Raw genomic sequence first — 20,230 nt, 5'->3', positions numbered from 1 at the left:
GGATCGGAGTGAGGTTTACAACATTTAAGGACAATCAAGCAGCGATTTCCCATCGGACCCCAGCCTGTAGGCCGACCCAGCTAAAACACCTCAGTTTTTGACCGATTTCGTGGCACCCACCTCCGCCGTTCATGAACTTTCTCCGAGAAGCCTTTTTACACGCAGCGCACGTACGCAGCCTCCCTCTGTGCAGCATAGGGTATCATTTACCTCCTTCAGACACCTAGACAAGGACCAAAAGAGCGGAAACAGAACCAAGCAGACCGCAGCAGGACCCATGTTTATTTACCCTGGTCGCATGGGGCTGCTCTGCCTTTCATTTGTGTTTTTTACATTTCCCGCTCCTAGAGGAAGTGAAGGAATGTCTCAATTGACATGGCCGCCCCGGTGCCCTATGATGACTTGTGTCGCGCACAAAAAGCTGATGTCAAGTGGGGAATATGAATTGACTGATTGCAGGTTGTTTTTTGCTGTGGTGGATTTGCCGTCCCACAAGGGGTAATACTATGTCATAGAGATGAAAGGTGAAGCTAGCACTGCAAGGTATAGGCACATGAAATGTTGTGTGCCTTGAGTACAGAGATTCTCAAACTTTTTCATGTCAAGGACCCCCAAATTGACACTTATTAGCCCACGGACCCCCACTTGAAAAGATATGCCAGGGACCACCATAAGAGAAGATTTTTACGTCTCTAGCAGTGATTAATATCAAGGACCCCCAGTTTGACATGCATTAGACTACGGACCCCCATTTAATGGCATTTCTTTCTTTCTTTTCTTTCTTTTTTTGTGCAGAAGAAGATTATTTGTCATTTTTTTTTCATTTTTGTAGCTGCTGAAGTAATCCTTTTAAAACCCAAACATGTGCAAACCATCTCAGCCGGTAATGAAAACGGCCTTCCAGCCAGCAAATGAGAAATATAGATTCTCCAACTGTGTGGACCATGGCTGTAAAAGTGTAACATGTAGTATTCTGTTAAAATCAAGTATTCTCAACACAAGATTGTTTGAGATCCAGGTCATAGTCCCCTCCCAGAGCACTGCCAGGCTCTTATTCAGGAGAAGACACTAGAGTATAGGGTCAGCGTATGTTGCTGTCCAGGAGTTTATATACAGTGATGCTGCCAGTGCAGACTGGATAAATTAAATGGAACGGGGAGTGTTTGTTTTAATTGAATTTTTATCTGAAGAGGCGGTACATTCGAGGCAGGCGTCCATCCTTGCTGGACAGAGCCGCCTGGATATGTTCATAGGAGGGCAGCTCACTCAGGTCTCCCAGGGCGGCCACAGCAGGTTTGCCACGCAGCATCTTTGTAGTCACTTTCTTTATGTCCCCAGCTGTGACATTGCTTATGAGGGTACACAGCTCGTGTGGCAGCTTTCTCTTTCCTGTGGATAGAACCTGGCGCCCCACATCCTCAAAAATGACCGGCCGTGACTCCAAGTCCATCATCAGCGTTGACTTTAGCTGTGTCTTAGCCCTCTCCAACTCCATCTCATCTACTGTGCCAGCCATCTGAATGAATTCTCTGGTGATGATTTCCACCATTTCCCGTACCTGTCTGGGGTCAGCGCTGGCGTGGATACACAACAAGCCACTGTCCTCATAGCTGTGGGGGTAGGCGGTTGCATTGTACATCCAATGATGCCTATTGAGGACATTCCGGTATAGACGGGTGAACATCCCCTTCCCAGGCCCTCCCGCCGAAAAGGCGCCACCTCCACCCATCATCATGTTGAGCACGGCGGACGGGATGAAGTCGTCCTCCAGGAAGGAGCAGCTCTCCAAGCCGATCATGATGTGTGCGAGCTCTGGGATGGGGGTGGGGCCGAGGCTGACGTCTGACATGTCCTTTTCCAGCTTCATGATGCCACCAGTGTACTGCGCTACAGAAAGGTCAATGTTGGCGGGCGTGCTCGCTCCCCACACCGGCTTGGCGTCCAGCAGGTACTTCCTGGCACACTCCACCAACTGCTCGTGCTCGATGCCCACTCCTGCCAGCACCATGCGATCAGGACAGTAGTAGCTGCTCAGGTAGTTGTGAAGCACTTTCCTGTCGATCTTGTCCACGTGGTCCACAGGGCAAAAGCGTGGCAGACCCACTGTGTTGCCTCGATATGCTGCCGCGTGGATCATCTCTGTCAATAAGGGTTCGGGGTCTGGCCTCATGTTCAGGTCCTCAAGCTCAAAACGTACCGCCATTCTGGTCATCTCAATCTCATCATCTAGGAGGCGAGGCTGCAGAACAGCATCAGATAGAAGGCTGACGACTGTTTCTAAGCCTTTCACTTCAGCAGACACGGCATACATGGTGGTATCTCTGGATGTTTGGCAGTTATATATTCCGCCGTGTTTTTCAAGCGTGAGGAGGATCTCATCCTTACTACCGTATTGAGCTGTGGAAGAAAAAGCAAGTTTCTGTAAGAAGTGTGCAATCCCACTTGGATACTTTGCCTCATACCTGGATCCAGAGTTTACTAAAATTCCAACCGTGCAGAATTGACCGAACTTATTCTGCGATGCAACTTTAAGGCCATTTTCCAAAGTAGTGATCTTGGTCTCGTATTTCTCCTGACCGTCCACCGATGCAAACACTGGCTTGGGGATGCCAGGCAGGGGCGAGGACAGCGAGATATTTGGGTATCCAGTACCACTGCTGTACCTTCTATATGCTGCGATGCCAAACCTTTGAGAAACATAACGAGAGAACATAATGTGACTGTAGAAACTATCACTCGGCTGACTCGTTACCAGATCCGAAGTCCACTATGAGGATATGTTTTAGGCTATGGAAATTGACTATTCCTGGATTCTCTTAGATGCTTCTCTCTCTGTAGGTAGTTAATGTCTCTCGGGATTTGCTCTGGAACTGCCCTAGTGAGGCATGTCGAGCCTCTCTTACTGTTGTCTTGCGGTCCTGATGCCACTACGGTGATGTCAGATAGTGTCGGACGTCTCCATATATGGAGCTGCCTATGTCAGTTATGCCCAAATATGGGACCATGACGTCAGTCCTGGACGTGACGGTTATGTCTATATATGGAGTTTCTGGGAAGGGTTCGCTGATGTCAGACTCTGTATATATGACACGTTTAGGTCTCTATGACGACCTTGTCGGTCGATTGTCTCCATCTATGGGGATCTCCATATATAGGCTAGTGCTGGCAAATATGCCCTGAATGTTTTCTACAGTGACATTCCTTCACCATCAATCGGTCACAGTAACGTGGGATGAACGACAAATCTCAAATGACCAAACACAAGAACAACATAGGTGAACATTCTGAGAGAATAGCAGCTCTATAAGCTCACTATTTTCACTATTTATTTTTTTTGCAAAATATGTTTATTGCTTTTTTTCAATAGACATACAAAATACAAACAAATAAACAATAAATAATAAAACAAAACAGCTCAGACACAACATACATAAAATAAATTGATAAGTGTATAAAGATAAAGCAAGAACATGATCAAAGGGAACACCTCCCGGACATTGACAGCCTCCCAACAAGGAAAGGAATGAATGTATACAGTGATTCAGTATATGCGAAAACGATAGTTACGTATGTAACTACGGTTCTATGAGTCCCGAATGACCGCCAGAGGCGGTGCTTAAAGCACTGAATGGTCCCTTCGCGCATGCGCAGTTCGAGTACGTATACCAACGTCGTCACTTGTGACCCCGGGATGAACCGGAAGAGGCTATATCTTCCGGTGTCACCAGGGGGTCAGTCCCTACAGAATCTTCTCGCGTGAACACGAGGATTCTGAGCGACAGAGCGCTCTGGCGGTCATTCGGGACTCATAGAACCGTAGTTACATACGTAACTATCGTTCTATTTCGTCCCTGCTAACCGCCAGAGGCGGTGCTTAAAGCACTGAATGACTCATACCAAACGAGTCGCGAGGAATCCTGGTTACAAAGTACAAACCTTAGACGGTAGAACCGGACTCTGGCAAGAGGACCACGCCCAGTGGATGGGGAGTGGCAACATTCACCCTATAAAATCTAGAGAACGTGCCCGGTGACGCCCATGAGGCAGCGGCACAGATGTCCTCCAAGGGTACCCCTCTCAGGGCGGCCCACGACGTGGAGACGCTCCTGGTGGAGTGGCACAGTATGCCGGGTGGGATGGGACGGCCACTCGCCCCATAGGCGTGGCTGATTGTGTCCACAATCCAGTGGGACAGGCGCTGCTTGGAAAGCGCGCCCCCTCTGTTTGGGCCGCCGTGACAGAGGAACAGCTGTTCGGACCGCCGAGTATGGGCGGTTGCTCTGATATAGGCCCTCAGGGCCCGGACTGGGCACAGCAGCTCCATCCTGTCGGACCTCTGCCCAGGCGGAGGGTTGAACCGGGCCAGCCTTATGGGCTGGTTGAGGTGCGCAGTCGACAGCACTTTGGGGAGGAAGGCTGCGTTCGGCCATAGGGTGACACCTGACCCGTCTGAGTTCCACCTCAGACAGGACTCGCTAACGGACGTTAGCGTGCAGCTCCCCGACGCGCTTCGCCGAAGTTATCGCCAGGAGGAATGCGGTCTTAAGAGAGACCCATTTCAGCCCTGCCTGCGCCAAAGGCTCAAAGGGAGGCCCGCACAGGGCATCCAACACAGTGGTCAGGTCCCATGCTGGGGCTCTCGGGGCTCTCGGAGGATGTAGCCTCCGAGCCCCCCTCAAGAAGAGGGACACCAGGCTGTGGCTCCCTACAGTGGCATTGTCTATTTTAGCGTGTCGGCTCGAAATGGCTGCCACATAAACCCTCAGGGTCGAGGGAGATCGGCTCTTACCCAGGAGGGACTGTAGGAAATCCAAGATGGTAGGCGCGGAGCAGTGCACTGGGTCATCGTTCCGACCCCTACACCAGTCGGAGAACAGCTTCCACCTGTTGTCATATTGTAGCCTGGTGGAAGGCGCTCTTGCATTCAAGATGGTGTGCCTGACAGGCCCTGCACAGCTGCTCAGCAGCGGTTCGGGCCCACCAGTAGCCAGACACACAGTTGAAGCCGTCGAGGATCGGGATGCAGGATCCGACCTCCTAATTGTGAGAGCAGGTCTGTCCTGTCGGGGAGGCGCCATGGTGTCCCGCGGCAAAGCTTGTGGAGCAGGGAGAACCACGTCCTCCCTGGCCAGAAGGGGGCCACCAGCAGTACGGTGTGACCCTCCAGCATGACTCTCTGAAGGACCTGACGTATCAGAGGAAGAGGTGGAAAAGCGTATAGCAGCGCCTCCGGCCAAGGGTGCGCCAGCGCATCCTGACCCAGAGGGCTGGTCGTCTCCGCCAGGGAGAACCAGCGCGGGCAGTGGGTCGACGCCCCTGAGGCGAAGAGGTCCACCCCTGCCCTGCCGAAGCGGCCCCAGATGGTGTGCACCACCTCCGGGTGGAGGCGCCACTCCCCAGGTGGAGGCTTTTGGCGGGAGAGGAAGTCTGCCACATGGTTTTGCTCTCCCGGTAAGTACATTGCCCGAAGGCTCGTCAGACGGGGGGGCTGCCCACGTAAGGAGGTCTGTGGACACCCGTAGCAGCCGAGTGGATTTGGTCCCGCCCTGGTGGTTGATGTGGTACACGGTCGAGGTGTTGTCCGACCGTACCAGGACGTGCCTGCCCCCTAGAAATGGCAGAAAATGCTGTAGGGCCAGGTGCACCGCTCGCAGCTCCAGCACGTTTATGTGGTCGGCACGGTCTTCCGTGGACCACCGTCCTTGAGCCGTTCTGCCCTGCCACACCGCGCCCCAGCCCAAGGGGCAGGCGTCGGTGGCCACAGTCTCCCTGCGGGATGGGACAGACCCCATAGGGACACCCCTTGATAAGTAGGCCCTGTCCCTCCATGGCTCCACTGGGAGACTGCGGAGGGTTCTTCTGGACGCCTCAGTGAGGTTTGACTGAGAGAGCCAGACCTGGCGCAGAGTCTGGACCAGGATGGACATCATCCTCCCGAGCTCCCGTGACATGAGGCCAAACGCCTCCAGCGACGCGTCACAGAAGGCGATGGAGTGTGTGTCCGCACTCGCACTGCCCTCCTGCAGAGATGCTGAGAGGGCAAGCATTAGATGAGACAGGGAGTTGCCCAGTCTACCGGCGCGCGCTCCTGTGTCGTAAGCCCTTGTTAGCAGGTCATCAGTGATCCTGCACTGTGCACTGGGGCATCTAATGTCCCGCCGCAGAGCCTCATCGGGGGAGACGATGAGGGATGCGATGCCAGGTTCAATAGCCGGCATACGGTCTAGGCCCACTGCTGTCGCATCATGCATGGCCGCCAGAGTACGCCCGTCGGCCGAGAGACGGGAGCGGGCCCTCGTGTCTCTCCAGCAGGCCTGTAGCTCACCTATGTAGTCCTCCGAGTGAGGAACGGTGAAAGAGGTGGAGGCTGGCCTGCGCCTGAAGAAGGCGCTTGCAGGGGCTGACACCGCCTGCTGCGGAATGGGCAGCCGTTGATGGTCTAGAGCCATGCGCAAGACGGTCCGCATGGAACTGTCCTCCGTCTCGCTCAGTGAGGTCTGGGCTGAGGAGTGGGAGCCCGGCTCTGAGGCCTGGGAGACATAGTCTCCCCTATCCACCCTATCGAACTCACGGAAGTGAGTGGCAGATGCCGCCAGAGAAAGTGTGTCATCTGCTGGGGTCAGTTGTGGCATTGGAGGCGTAGGCGCCTCTGCCTCCTCCGAAGGGGGATCGGGCTGGCGGGCCATGAGCATGGACTTCATGTGGGCTAGTTCGGCCGACAGCTTCTCCACCTCAGTTGACAGACTGCGGTCAGACCTCTTCTTGGGAGGGGGGGCGGCAGCCGCCTCAGCCCGACGTTTAGGATGCCTAGCCTTGGTTGTAGCCGGCTGGCCTGATGAGGGGATTTCGCCTGCACCCCGTGCCGGTTCCACCTCTGCCAGTTTGGCCGCCCTCACTGCCCGAGGCATGTAGCTGCAGTTCATGCAGGCGTCGCCGTCCAGTGCCTCCCCCAGATGTTCGGGGCCCAGGCACCCGGGGCAGAGATCGTGTCCATCATCTGGCTGGAGTGGAGCCTCACAGGAGGCACAATAATGAGAGTTATCCATAGCCCAGAGCGCGGACACCACTGGTTGCTAGGAGAGAGACCGTAAGCTGGGGGGAGGGAGCGCTTACGCTGCCTGTACCAGCAGAGTCTACTAATGGCTGGGCCGTAGCCCGCTTATGCTGGGAGAAGAATGACTCCAGCAGAGGCTAGTGGTAGCGAGTTCAGGTGACCAGAGCGCTAACACAACTGGTAGCAATGAATATTAATAAATAAAGACAAAAGAAAACAGCTTATGCCACGCAACGGTGGCTACTAATGGCTGGACTGTAGCCTTCCTATGCTGGGAGAAAGTTGACTCCAGCAGAGGCTAGCGGCAATGAGTCCAGGTGACCAGGGCGCTAACGCAACTGGTAACAATGAATATTAATAAATAAGACAAAAAACAGCTATTCAACAAAGTCGCTGAGCAGAGCTCGAGAGCTGCTGTAATCCAGCTATGCTATATAGCAGGGGCTGATCAAAAAAGACGCCTTTAAAAGAAAAGCACACTAGTATAAAAGTATAGTGCTGATTTATGCCGTGCCGTGGGCCGGCAGCAGGCTTGCTATCGCAAGGGCTAATCAGAAGAAGCTGCAAAAGAAAAGAACACTAGTACAAAGGATAGTGTTAGATTATGCCGTGGGCAGGCAGCGTCGAGCTTGCTATAGCCGGGGCTAATTAGAAAAGCAGCAAAAGAAAAGCACACTAGTATAAAATAATAGTGCTAAATTATGCCTTGCCGTGGCAGACAGCACGCTTGCTATCGCAAGGGCTAATCAGGAAAAAAGAAACGCAAATAAAGAACACTAGCATACAGAATAGTGTTAAATTATGCCGTGGGCAGGCAGCGTCAAGCTTGCCATCACTAAGGCTAATCCAAACAAAAACTAGCGTCGAGCAGCTCGCTTCATTAGTTTATAACATAACATAATACTGGTGTAAGCAATAACGCTGAAGTCACACCGTGTTTGTAGCAGGCAGCGCGGACGCTTGCCGTCACGAGCAGATGCTACCAAAACAAACAAGCTATTGGCTCATTTGAGCAGCATAAGATTGTCAACAGCTAGCCGTTCCTATGCTAACGGATGCTAACCGGAGCGCTCACGCTACCGTTAGCAACATGCAACCAGATGCAGGAGGGAGGAGGCGCACACGCGACCTTTACCAACAGAGGCTGTATTTATAATCCAAAAACTTCAATTTTAACAGCAGCAACCTACCTGGGGGAACGTCCCCGCCGGTGCAGCGACGGACGCCCACAGCGTCCGTGTGAGCTTAACCCCGCTCAGGGAGAGAGAAGTCGCAGTTCTTAGAGGGCGAAATAACGCTACTCCGACCTATGGTCACAGAACTACCAGCGACCTCTTTTAACAAATGATAAGGTAGGTTTGTAATAATAGTAATATGGCTTAATAATAATAATAATAATAAACTTTATTTGTATAGCACCTTTCATGACATGAAATGCAGCTCAAAGTGCTTTACAGAGCAAGAATACAATTACAGTTAGAACCAATTTAACAATAAAGCAAACAAAAATAAAATAAAATAAAATAAAAGCAAAGGCATAAAACAACATTAAAATAGGCAATACAGTGAGGAATTAAAAATCAACCAAAGAATCAGCTAAAAGCAAGAGTGAAGTAATAGGTCTTGAGCTGTGCTTTAAAGCTATCGACAGAGGCTGCCTGTCTTAAGTGTAATGGGAGTTTATTCCACACTGTCGGTCCGTAAAAGCAGAATGCTGCTTCACCGTATTTTTTATATGTCATTGTAGGCACCTCGAGCAGGTCAGCACTTGAGGACCTGAGGGCCCGGTTTGGAACATATCTCTCTAGGCAGTCAGAGAGGTAGGAAGGTGCCAGACCATTTAGAGCTTTATAAACTATTAAAAGAATTTTAAAATCAATCCTAAAAACAACCGGGAGCCAGTGTAGTGAAGCTAGAACTGGAGTGATATGTTCTCTCATCCTAGTTTTAGTTAAAATTCTGGCTGCCGCATTTTGAACAAGTTGTAATCTGTCAGTTGTTTTCTTTGGCAGGCCAGAGTAGAGTGCGTTGCAGTAATCAAGCCGAGAGAAAACAAAAGCGTGGATCAGCGTCTTTGCATCGTCTAACGACAGATAGTCTCTAATTCGCGCAATATTTCTAAGATGAAAGAAAGCAATCTTGGTGACATGATTAATGTGTGTATTGAAATTCAATTCAGAATCGATAATAACCCCCAGGTTCTTTACTGTGGTGTTACTTTCTACAGCCAGGTTACCAAGTCTACTTGTTATTGATTCTCTCTGCTCACTGGAGCCAATGGACCCTTCGCTAAGCCCCACCCACTCCACTCTGTGACTGGTGGTGCGAAGTTAGTCACACCCAGGCCTGGCAGCGCCTGGCAATCTCTGCTTCTCACCCATTGACTTGCATGTTAAATGATGGCTTTTCCCCTTAAAGATAATCGATCATTTCAGGAGCAAGAGCTTCAAAATCTCTTCTAAATCTAGTCAACAAGGCCTGCAGTAGGCTATGCACTGGACAAATGTGCATGACATTATTTCAATAAACTAAAAACATAGGAAATGTTAGAGAGAGTAATAGCCATGGATACACGACGGTCGACTGTCACGACCGTCATGGATGAACTTCAACCTGGTGTTTAGACTTTCTCCATTTATGGCCCGTACATCTACAGTACATAAACGTTCATATTTCAAATCTAAAGTGCTTATCCCATGGCCACGGATGTTACATGTATATACGGGCTCTCAGAAGTACCTGTATCATCCGTATTGTTCAATAAAAAGCATTTTAATCTGATCAGTGGCCATTTTCTCTATATGCTTTCAACTGAGTGACCCTATCGGTTGGTAGGTGTATTGCACTCGAATACATTATGAGAAAATGGCCACTGATCGGATTAAAATGCTTTTCATTGAACAATACAGAATATACGGGTACTTTTGGGAGTCCCGTGCATAATTGTAACATCCGTGGCCATATGGTAAGCACTTTATATTTAAAATCTGAACGTTTATATAGATGTACGGACCGTAAATGGAGAAAGTGCAAACACCAGGTTGAAGGTGATCCTTGACTGTAACAGGAGTTTTCATGTACCGCAGGGACTGCAGTAGCAGTTGATAAATAGACGAACAAATGAATTAATATACTTTAACGTGCGGAATCCGAAACAGGCAGCGCTGTGATTCTGAATTTTGTTACGATGACGGTGATTAGTAGTCTATTATTGACACAACCTGGGCGAGTGAGTCGTGTAACTTTCCCGAAGTTAAGCTGTGTATGTGTTCAACAACACAGCCATGAAGCCTTGCAGTTTAAGTGCAGATTTCAGCTTGGGAAAAGCAGCCTCCAACGGGTTTGGGTAGGCTACGTGGTTCATAGTCACCATTACGTTATCGTGGTATTCCTATTCTTGCCATTATGTTGCAAATGATTGTGTGTGTGTGCGGGCGATATAACATTGACAGCTATGGCAGGGGTGGGGTTTAGCGAAGGGTCCATTATGAGAACTTCTGTTTTATCCTCATTTAGCTTAAGAAAGTTCTCACTCATCCAGCATTTTATACTGGACAGACAGGTCAACAATGGGTCTAGAGCGCAGGGGTCGTCTGGAGCTACTGAAAGATACAGCTGGGTATCATCAGCATAGAAATGGAAGTTCACTCCGTGATTGGCGATGAGTTCTCCCAGCGGTAGTATATACAGGGAGAACAATAAGGGACCCAGAATTGAGCCCTGTGGAATACCAGAACAGATGTTGTGTTTGTCTGAGTCAAAGTTAGCTAGACTGACAAAATAGCTTCTGCCTGTTAGGTAAGAGTGAAACCAAGACAAGGCTGTGCCTGACAAACCAATCCAGTACTCCAAACGTTGTAGTAGAATTGTGTGATCAATCGTATCAAAAGCAGCGGTTAAGTCAAGGAGTAGGAGAACAGATACATTTTTGTCGTCAGCGGACACCCTAAGATCATTAATTACTTTTACAAGTGCTGTTTCTGTACTTTGACCTTTCCTGAAGCCAGATTGGAATTTGTTATGAACCTTATTGTTCTGTAGGAACTTAGTGCAGATCTTTCACAACCTGCGTGCGAGAAGAAAAAAGGGACTGACCCCCTGGTGACACCGGAAGATATAGCCTCTTCCGGTTCATCCCGGGGTCACAAGTGACGACGTTGGTATACGTACTCGAACTGCGCATGCGCGAAGGGACCATTTAAGCACCGGTTAGCAGGGACGAAATAGAACATCGGTTACCAGTGGCACAAGGACATTAGTCAGGTCAAAATGCTGGCCTACAGGAAGGCTAGGGCTGGTATGGGAATCCCCCAAGCACAGTGGCGGACAGTGTAGGTCCAATATAAGCTAAATATGGATCCCAGATCTTATAAAAAGTGTCCAATTTGGAATGCAACATACATGTAATGTATTCACAAGGGATACAATCCATCATAATATTATGCCACGCTCTTTTGCAAGGAACAACGTCCTTGATCCAGAATATAAGAATGTTCTTTCTGGCAGCGAACGTAAGCAAGTTAAATAACCTTCTATGTTTAACATTTACAATGTGACCATCTGGGAGACCAAGTATAAGACACAAGGGATTTAAATCGATAGGAACACCGATGACAGAAGATAGTTCTTCTACAATATCAGACCAATACTTCCGAAGTTTCACACAGGACCAAAGGCAGTGAATGTAATTACCAGTCTCTGTCTTGCACTTAAAACACAATGGGGATGCACTAGCATCCATTTTATTTTTGAGGGCAGGGGTTATATGAACACGATGTAGTATTCTGAACTGAATAGATTTTGTTCGGTTACAAACAGAAAAGTCCACATTTCCTGCCAATCCACATCATCAATAGAGATGCCCAGATCTTTTTCCCAGGACTGTTTAATAACAAGGGAGGTTAAAGATGAGTTGGATTTCAGAGCATTATAGAAAATAGAGATACATTTTTTGGAGAATTGCACAGATGGGACCCTTTCCACCTGTGAAGCGGAACTATTGGTTAACAGTGTGGTGTCCTTGGTGATAAATTGTCTAATTTGCAAATACTTGAAAAAAGAACACAAATTTCCACCAGTACTTCGGCAAAGAAGTCGCAGGGTCGTTCACTTTCAATGGATTCTTCCAAACCAATGACTCTGATGTTATTTCTGCGAATTCTGGACTGGGTGTCGATAACTTTAGAAAGTAGCTTAGCATAGCTATCCTCCAAAGCCAAACATCTGGCCTCAACCTCCTCCAACTTGTCGCTATATTGATTCAGACCATCCTCCAGATCAGACAGACGCTGGCCGTGGTCAGCGACGGTTATCTGGAGGCTATCTAGCTTAGATTCAAGCGAGGCAAAGGTCGTTCTGAATTCGTGGGTGAGGGAAACCTTCAGGTCCGCTATTAGCTTAGCAACGGCCGCCATTTCCGTGGGGACAGCGTCGTCACTCTTTTCTCTGCTGTTTGGTAGCCATTTCAATTATTTCAAGAACGCAAAACAAAATGAGTATATAAGGAAGGAGTCAGTGCAGTTTATCTCAACTGAATGTAGCAAAAGAGGCTTTAAAAGTATAATGATAAATTGCGGGAGCGACGGCGAGGCAAAAGTGCGACTACTCCATTCTGTGTATTTAATGGCATTTCTATCTCTGGGACCCCAATTTATTATTCTATTGTAAAATCATTGTTAATTCCCAACTATCTATCATTTAGCTGAGGACCCCCTGGAACTCCCTCAAGGACCCCTGGGGGTCCCCGGACTCCACTTTGAGAACCACTGCATTAGGCCATGGACCCCCATTTGATATGATTTTCTTTCTCTGTGACCCCAATTACTCCAATCTACGCAAATGGACCCTTCCGAGTTCCATTTGTACTCTCTCGGAGTTAGTAGTTAGTAGTGTACACCTGTTAGTTTGTACACCGGTAAGGGTCCATTTGGTTCCTAACTATCAATCATTTAGCTGAGGACCCTGACCCCATGTTGAGAACTGCTGCTCTAGTGGAGTGTGTTTAGAGAGGTTGTTTGATTCTGGCAACAGCCTTGTGTTTTGTGGAAAAATTCCAACCTGCTCACCCCTGACACGGAATTGCTCTAGCCAACCTAAATACCTGAAATGTATTGCATTTTTCTTTCTCGTTGCCTCAGGTGAAATTGTCCACTACTTGGAATACGTTGTGCTGTTATTAAGATAAGATACTACCTACTATCATAGCAGCAATAGTAGTACAGTAAGAATGAAACTCAAATACAGGTAAAAGTATGAGTGAAGAGCAAGTACAAGTAATGAAAAATAACATCAAATAAGACTGACATGCAGTATGCACTGGGTCTCTGAATGAATGGGTTAACATGAATAATCTACAGTCTATCAATACATATGAGTAAATGTACAGTCACTGTCAATCACCAGTGAATATATGAATAGATATATACGTACGGTCTGTCAACAGTGAATATATGAATTACTATATGCAGTCTATCAACAATGAATATAAGAGTGTATATCAAGTAAGTCTCATCAGTTATCCTTAATAGGCATCTGTCAAGTTTCTGTATTGTACATCCTTGTTGTCCATGTGCAACACACAGGGCCAGAGTCAAAGCAGGAGTCAGTAATCCAGAGTGTGTCTGTGTATCCGGAGCTAACCTCACAAAATGCTAGACCAACCAGCGCCAAATTTCTTGTGCACACTTCGTGTAGGCCACAGAACTTAAAGGTAGGCTAAGTGATGTTTTTTGGTTAAAACAAAACGTTTTTTTTTAAAAGGTTAAAGCACTAGATTCTGATAGTAATCATTGCTATAGAGTGTTTGTTCAGTAACAGGGGTCTCCCCGTCTCTCCAGCTCTTTAATAAACAGAAAATACATTTTCCGGTAGGTGTCAAAATCTCAGCCAATCAGGAGAAAGTACCCATTTTTAAGCTTCATTTTTACAGTGTTCCAGTTCCAATTTTGCCTGCTCATTTCTTAGTGTCATCACTTCCAATTTCACTTGTTTAATCTATATCCTGATTGAGTTCTCTATCCTGATTGGATAAAATTGGAAATGAAACTGAAACGAAAATGCATTTTCTGTTTTATAAAGAGCTGGAGAGACATGGAGACTCCTTTTACTGAACAAACACTCTATAGCAATGAGTACTATCAGAATATAGAGCTATTTAACACTTATTTTAACCAAAGAAAATCACTTACCCTACCTTTAAACCTCCATTCATTTATGCCTCGTTTTATACTTAATATTTAACTTTTATTTGATAAAGAAAGTCAATGGGTCTCTAATCGTGCTGAAACCTTGCCCAAATTGGAGTCATATGTCATACATAAGACATAGATTAGACATAGAGTAGATGTTGGGAAGGACGCAGTCTTTCTAACAGTAGATGACTGACTGATGAATTCTGAGATCCCATGTGGATCCTGAGATCCACATGATGATTACATATTTATATAAAAGAAAATAGAGTCTGCACACTGGTGATGCTGAAAAAGCACAGCTCCGCTGTATTTTTATTGCGTCTTTCGATCAATCAGATCTTCATCAGGACAATAAAAATACAGCAGAGCTTTCTCGGCATCACCAGTGTGCAGACTCTTTTCTTTTGTGATACTTCTGCTTGTCTTGCACCTGGGCCACGGATGTGCGTGCACTACCTTCCTCTTTATATATGTGTAACCCTCATTTCTTCCTCAAAATCGTTTTTAATCTCATCTTTCTTCTTAAAAGTAAATAAATGTTCTTATTTGTGTTCGCAGATGTCCACTGTGAAGTTCGGTGAGCCAGGAGAGGTCCCCTCTCTGCTTGTGATGTCAAACCAACGAATCTACTTCCTAGAGATGACATCAGAGTCGCAGTGAGTCAAATCACCTTACAGCTTATCCACTTTAACCATGGTGTCCCAATTTTGAGCATGTCATTAGGCGAAAATTAAATTAAAATAAGATAAGTTAAGGAAGATTTTCCATAATAGTAGATCTACAAGTTCGGCAATTTTTGAAATAATGTGTAAAACTTTTGTGGTTAAATATATTGCCTACAAAGGCATTTTTCTTTTTTTTTTACGTGATTCTTTGAGACCATAAACGTATGCAAAATGACTGCGTCTGTGACACTGTGAACCTTCATAACCTCATGTACTGGCTCTCAAGTCTGCATACTGAGCTGTATTAAAACCGCAGTTGTGAAAAAGTCGGTGTGGGGTTTCAGAGCCACTATGGAGGATGGAGGATGATATTGCATAACCTGCCCAGGTTATGTGGGTCACATCTTGAGAACACATTGACCTCACTTTTGTCTTTGTTCACCATACCCCCAACCTACCACCCTCTCCCCCAACCTACCCACCCACCCTTTCCCACACCCTCCTCCCACACTACTCTCAACACCTAACTTCCTCTCGGCTTTCTTTCTCCTGCATAATACTAATAAATTAAAATCATTTTCCTACCCTCTTTTCAAAACGAGGCTCTGGAGTAGCATCGGAGGTATCGCCTGCATCTCATGCTGGGAGTATTCTTACAAGGTTTCTGTTGTCTTTAACCCACACACAATTGGACCTCCCTGGCTGCTGGCACCGTCATAGTTGCGCAAGGCAGTGGATGTCAAGGACCCCAAAATTAACATGTATTCGACCGTGGACTTCAATCTGATATTATATCATGGCAATATTTAGTGCCAGGGACCCCCATACAAGTTTTGTGTTGTTAAAATGTTTCACAAATATTCCATATTTGTACACATTTATTTCAAGATTGTTTGAAAATAGCAGACCTAAAGTTTGACAGAGCGCATTCCGTGATGCATGGCCTGGCTTATAAAAACGAATGAAAAAATTGAGATAACAGGATTATGTAATGTAAGTATAAGGACGGTACCTTTTTATACCGGTACAGTGAACATTGTGGGTGAATAAATATTTAATCGGTTACATAACCCCCCACCCCAGTCTCCCCATGAAAATATAGAAAATATTGGAAAGTGTCCTTGAAGCAAAAAAGGTTGGGGAGCCCAGTATATGCTACTTTGGACAGAAGCCAAGCAAATGGCATAATGGGGTGTTATATAAATTCTGAGATTAAAAATATACAGTTGAATCTTGTATTGTACATGTCTTAGATCAACATGGGGCCTGGCTCCGGGCAAGCATTTTGATCCTTGGAACAGTTTTTGCCGCGGGTACATCATGAGGCACCTTTACCGTCACGCTCTCTCGCTCGCTATATAAACGTATGGTTTATATAGCTCTCTCCACCTTAAACCTAAGGTCGCTCGACCATCGTAGTTCTCTCTCATTCTCTGTCAACCTCATGACGTACCCCTCTCTCTTTCTCTTTCTCTTCCTCAACATCATGACGCTACTGGCACAGTGAATGTTCTGTGTTCGCGCATAGGGAACATGGTGCCACCATATCAAAGCTGCGGAAAAAAATATATATGTGTGTATATATATATATATATATATATATATATATATATATATATATATATATATATATATATATATATATATATATACCACCATACAAGATCTGTGCACTTTCTCACATGACATGGCAATCAGATATAGCCACTACATTGCCAGCGTTTCAGCTGAGTGAAAACAGGGTAGAGATACACATGTCCAGCAATGTTTCAGAGATCAGATGTTGCATTGTGTCCAGCCCTGCGTTGCACACACTGATCCTTTCCCTTGTTTTCCTACCAGCGGAGGCCAGCTCTCTGATTGGCTGCAGAAGAGGGATAGCCATCCAATCACGGACCTGAGTTACCTGGAGGTGGGATTGGGTTCTCAGAGCATCCACATCGAGTTTGAAGAAGGGGGCGTGGCCTACACCCTCCTTGTCCGGGACAGCGCGCGCTGCAAGCGCTACTACGGCGTCTTGACAGGTAAACGACAGCACTAGAACCAGAAGATGGGGTCAGGGGTCTTCAACATTTTTCAGGCCAAGGACCCCTTAGCTGAGAGACCTGAAGCAGGGACCCCCACTACATATTGTATAAAATTGTGTTGCAGATTAAACTTTCACAAACTTTTCACAGATACCTTCATAGACTTGTTTGACAGCACTGTCATCAGTGTTGTGTAAAACTTTTTTTAATATGTTGGATTCATGTTTATGTGCATTTTCAGACATTTAACTCATTCAGTGCCAGACTTATTTCTGGTTGCGTTGTCCCAGTGCCAGAGCCAAAAATTCATCGTTAAAAAAAAGTGCTTAGGAGCCGAGATACAGCCTTTTTCAGTAAGAAGTTAAACAAGAAGTGAATGGAGCAGCACATTTTCAAATCTCTATCATTCTATCATTCAAAGATTTGGCAGCCCCCCTGAAGTAACTCTGAGGACCCCCTAGGGGTCCCGGACCCCCTGTTGAAGACCCCTGTTCTAAGTAATTCAACCTCATGTGGGTCTTTAATCATTACTTTTTTTAAACAAAAGGGGGAGAATGCCATTGTGGTGATATACAGATTTGCTTCCAATGCAAGAATATTCAGGGATAAAAAAATAAAAATCACCCAGTGGGAAATTTCATACTGTCATGTGGTCTCCCTTTCACGCGTGGTCTAACACAGAGAAAAGATAGCATCCCTGTTCATTCCCAGAGTTCAGGAACGTGGTGGGCCGCTCGCAACCAGCCGCACCGGTTCCCGTGTTGTGTCCCGGGGCACTTTTCGGGCACGATGCAGCAAAACACAAACTGCTCTGAGCAACTTAAGGGTGGTGGCGTGATGAATGATGAAGAGATCTCTGGGTGCACACGTTTAAGAACCTGAACGGCATGTTCGTTATACTCAGGGAACCCGGCCCACTCCGTTATAATCTTGTGCCGCAACACGGGGCTCACACACCCACCTTAATATATACAAACGCCACATATGCAGGCAGAAACGTTCACCTCTCATGACCGACATTAACAGCAATACGCCTCACCAGTCACAACCTAAAGCCTGATGTATACTGTGCCTGACACAGTCGTACGACTGTGTCAGGCACCATTAGCCCATCTACGAGCCCACAGCGCGTCACAACGCATTGTGAGCTTATAGATTTTTCGTACAATGGACTGTAAAATAAGCATATGACCCACATATCTGGAGCTGCTCCCCCGTCACACAGTATGCATGCACATTCTACAGTCATGGCTGCATGCATACGTTTTGCAGACTCACAAATCCCTATGGCTTCTCCGGTAGCCTGAGGCTCTCTCACGTGGTCGTACCCCTGCTTCGACCAGCCCGTCTGCCAGGGAGGACCTGAAGAGAGAGAACTGAGATTCTTCCCAGTTTCCCGTCTCTCTGCTGTTGTGAATAGTAATCTTCAGCTGTGGAGTGACTGACTTACATGACTTTCAACACACTGATTTCCAGTCAAGAATGCAAGGTCTACTCTGGACAGAGTGCCATTTTTTGATTTGGAAATAATTCAGAGCCCTGCTTGACGGTTGACGCTTAACCACTTAAACCCTCTAGACTTAGTAAACTGGACCTTAGTTGGCTCTGTACCTGGACCACTTTTTTCCGTCTACACCAAATCTCTTCTCCAAAAATAGCGGATGTACAAGTCCACGACACTGTGAGCTTGTAGAACTGCTATTTTTGGCTAATGTTCCCCCCAGAATTTGCTGGGGTTCAAGTGGTTAAACTCTGACAGTGTCTCGCTCTCGTCCCGGCATTCAACCACAATCTAACAAGTTAATTTTGGAAGTGCACGCAAAGATTGCCGCATTGTGGTGGAACGACGCCTGCAATAGAACTTGTATTATCTGCCTGCTATGGAGATTGTACTATCTGTGACTGTTTCAAAGTCATCCATGTGTCAGCCATGCACTTTCCTTTTTATTTTAGAGCAGCGTCATTCAAACCCTGGAAATTCACCATTCACCATATTCAGCTACATTTATTGCAGTAGTGGGAGCTTTTATTCAGTCTCTCCTGAAAGGTCACACTAACTCCTTTACGGTGATATTTGAAAAGAAGCTCAAATTCTACCACACTATTCCTGTGCAAAATGTTCCAAATAAATCTCTCTCTCTCTCTCTCTCTCTCTCTCTCTCTCTCTCTCTCTCTCTCTCTCTCTCCATTCACTTTTAACCTCTGCTCTCTCTCTCTCATGTTAATTCTCTACTCTGTGTGTGTGACTCTCTCTCTCTCTCTCTCTCTCTCTCTCTCTCTCTCTCTCTCTCTCTCTCTCTCTCTCTCTCTCTCTCTCTCTCTCTCTTTTATATGTTAATTCTCTACTCTGTCTCTCTCTCTCTCTCTCTCTCTTTCCCCTGAGAGGTTTCCTTCCTGTCTGGATCCATAAAACAGCCCATTCTTTACCTTTTTATTCTCCATTACCGACAACAGCCCCAGCTTGCTCTCGGCTAGACCACAGAGAGCCTCAGAGCTAATGCTAATGCTAATAGTGGTTTTCTGCAGCCTTCCAGTTGGACTTGTCCTACACTTAATCCCAAAATAACTCCTTTGCTGTTTGAGCACCGGCGCCATGCGAAAGAAGCCCAAGAAATCAATCTGTTTCCATGTTATGTACTCGTGATTAAACGTTGCTAGATCTTCCAGTTGGCTGAGGAGAAGACCTGCAGTAAACAGATATGTCCTCAGTGCCCCCGTACCTTGATGTGAATCTTTGGCAGACACTCGCCACATTTTAACCACTTGAAACCTTGTCTATCGTAAATGAATGATGCCCTACTTCATCGTACAATAGTGTTACACAATTGTAGCAAAATTAGCCGAGCTACAATGTGTCGCATCGACCCGTTGTGAGCTTGTAGATCTGCTATTTTTGAAAAAGTTCGAAAGTGAGAGCAAAAATTGTGTCTGTGGGTTTTATTGAACCTATGAAAAGTATTATATACTGCATTGGATCTATTGGAACACAGGTTCTTTTTTCCATTTCCTGAAAAGTAATGGTTTTGGATGTAAAGATTTCCATCTGAAAGAAACAATATACTTCTTTGACCGCCCGGGGATCGGTATTTGGCGCCTTCCTTGTTTCTCTATACACCAAATCTCTTCACCAAAGATAGCAGATCTACAAGCTGGTTGATCTTGTACATTGTACAGATTGTAGATCTGCTATTTTCACAGAATGTTTGCCTACTTTAGCCAAATGTTCGCTTACTTTAGCCAAATGTTCGCCTCTTATGACATGCCAGGACACTAGGGTTCATGTGGTTAAACCCT

General features: G+C 46.5%; 2 protein-coding genes across 2 annotated transcripts in view; one reads left to right on the top strand and one right to left on the bottom strand.

The window, feature by feature from the left end:
- stk11ip (serine/threonine kinase 11 interacting protein) overlaps nt 1-20,230 on the top strand; it is a 55,943-nt gene that overhangs the window by 22,720 nt on the left and 12,993 nt on the right. The window contains exons 23-24 of the mRNA XM_080422972.1: nt 14,803-14,900; nt 16,752-16,933. Coding sequence (XP_080279098.1) covers nt 14,803-14,900; nt 16,752-16,933 — 280 coding nt within the window. The remainder of the gene's footprint in view (nt 1-14,802; nt 14,901-16,751; nt 16,934-20,230) is intronic.
- Nucleotides 821-3,799, bottom strand: LOC308080195 (mitochondrial-processing peptidase subunit alpha-like; the record flags this gene model as incomplete). The annotated part of the gene is made up of 2 exons (XM_080421971.1): nt 821-2,687; nt 3,744-3,799. The coding sequence occupies 2 exons, from the start codon at nt 3,797-3,799 to the stop codon at nt 1,181-1,183; spliced, it is 1,563 nt and encodes a 520-aa protein (XP_080278097.1). The 3' UTR covers nt 821-1,180.

This window comes from Gymnoscopelus braueri (genome assembly GCF_963280865.1).
Source record: "Gymnoscopelus braueri genome assembly, chromosome: 24".
NCBI classification, from domain to species: domain Eukaryota; kingdom Metazoa; phylum Chordata; class Actinopteri; order Myctophiformes; family Myctophidae; genus Gymnoscopelus; species Gymnoscopelus braueri.
The sequence above is the reverse complement of the archived record's forward strand: the minus strand, read 5'-3'. Positions and strand labels throughout refer to the sequence as shown.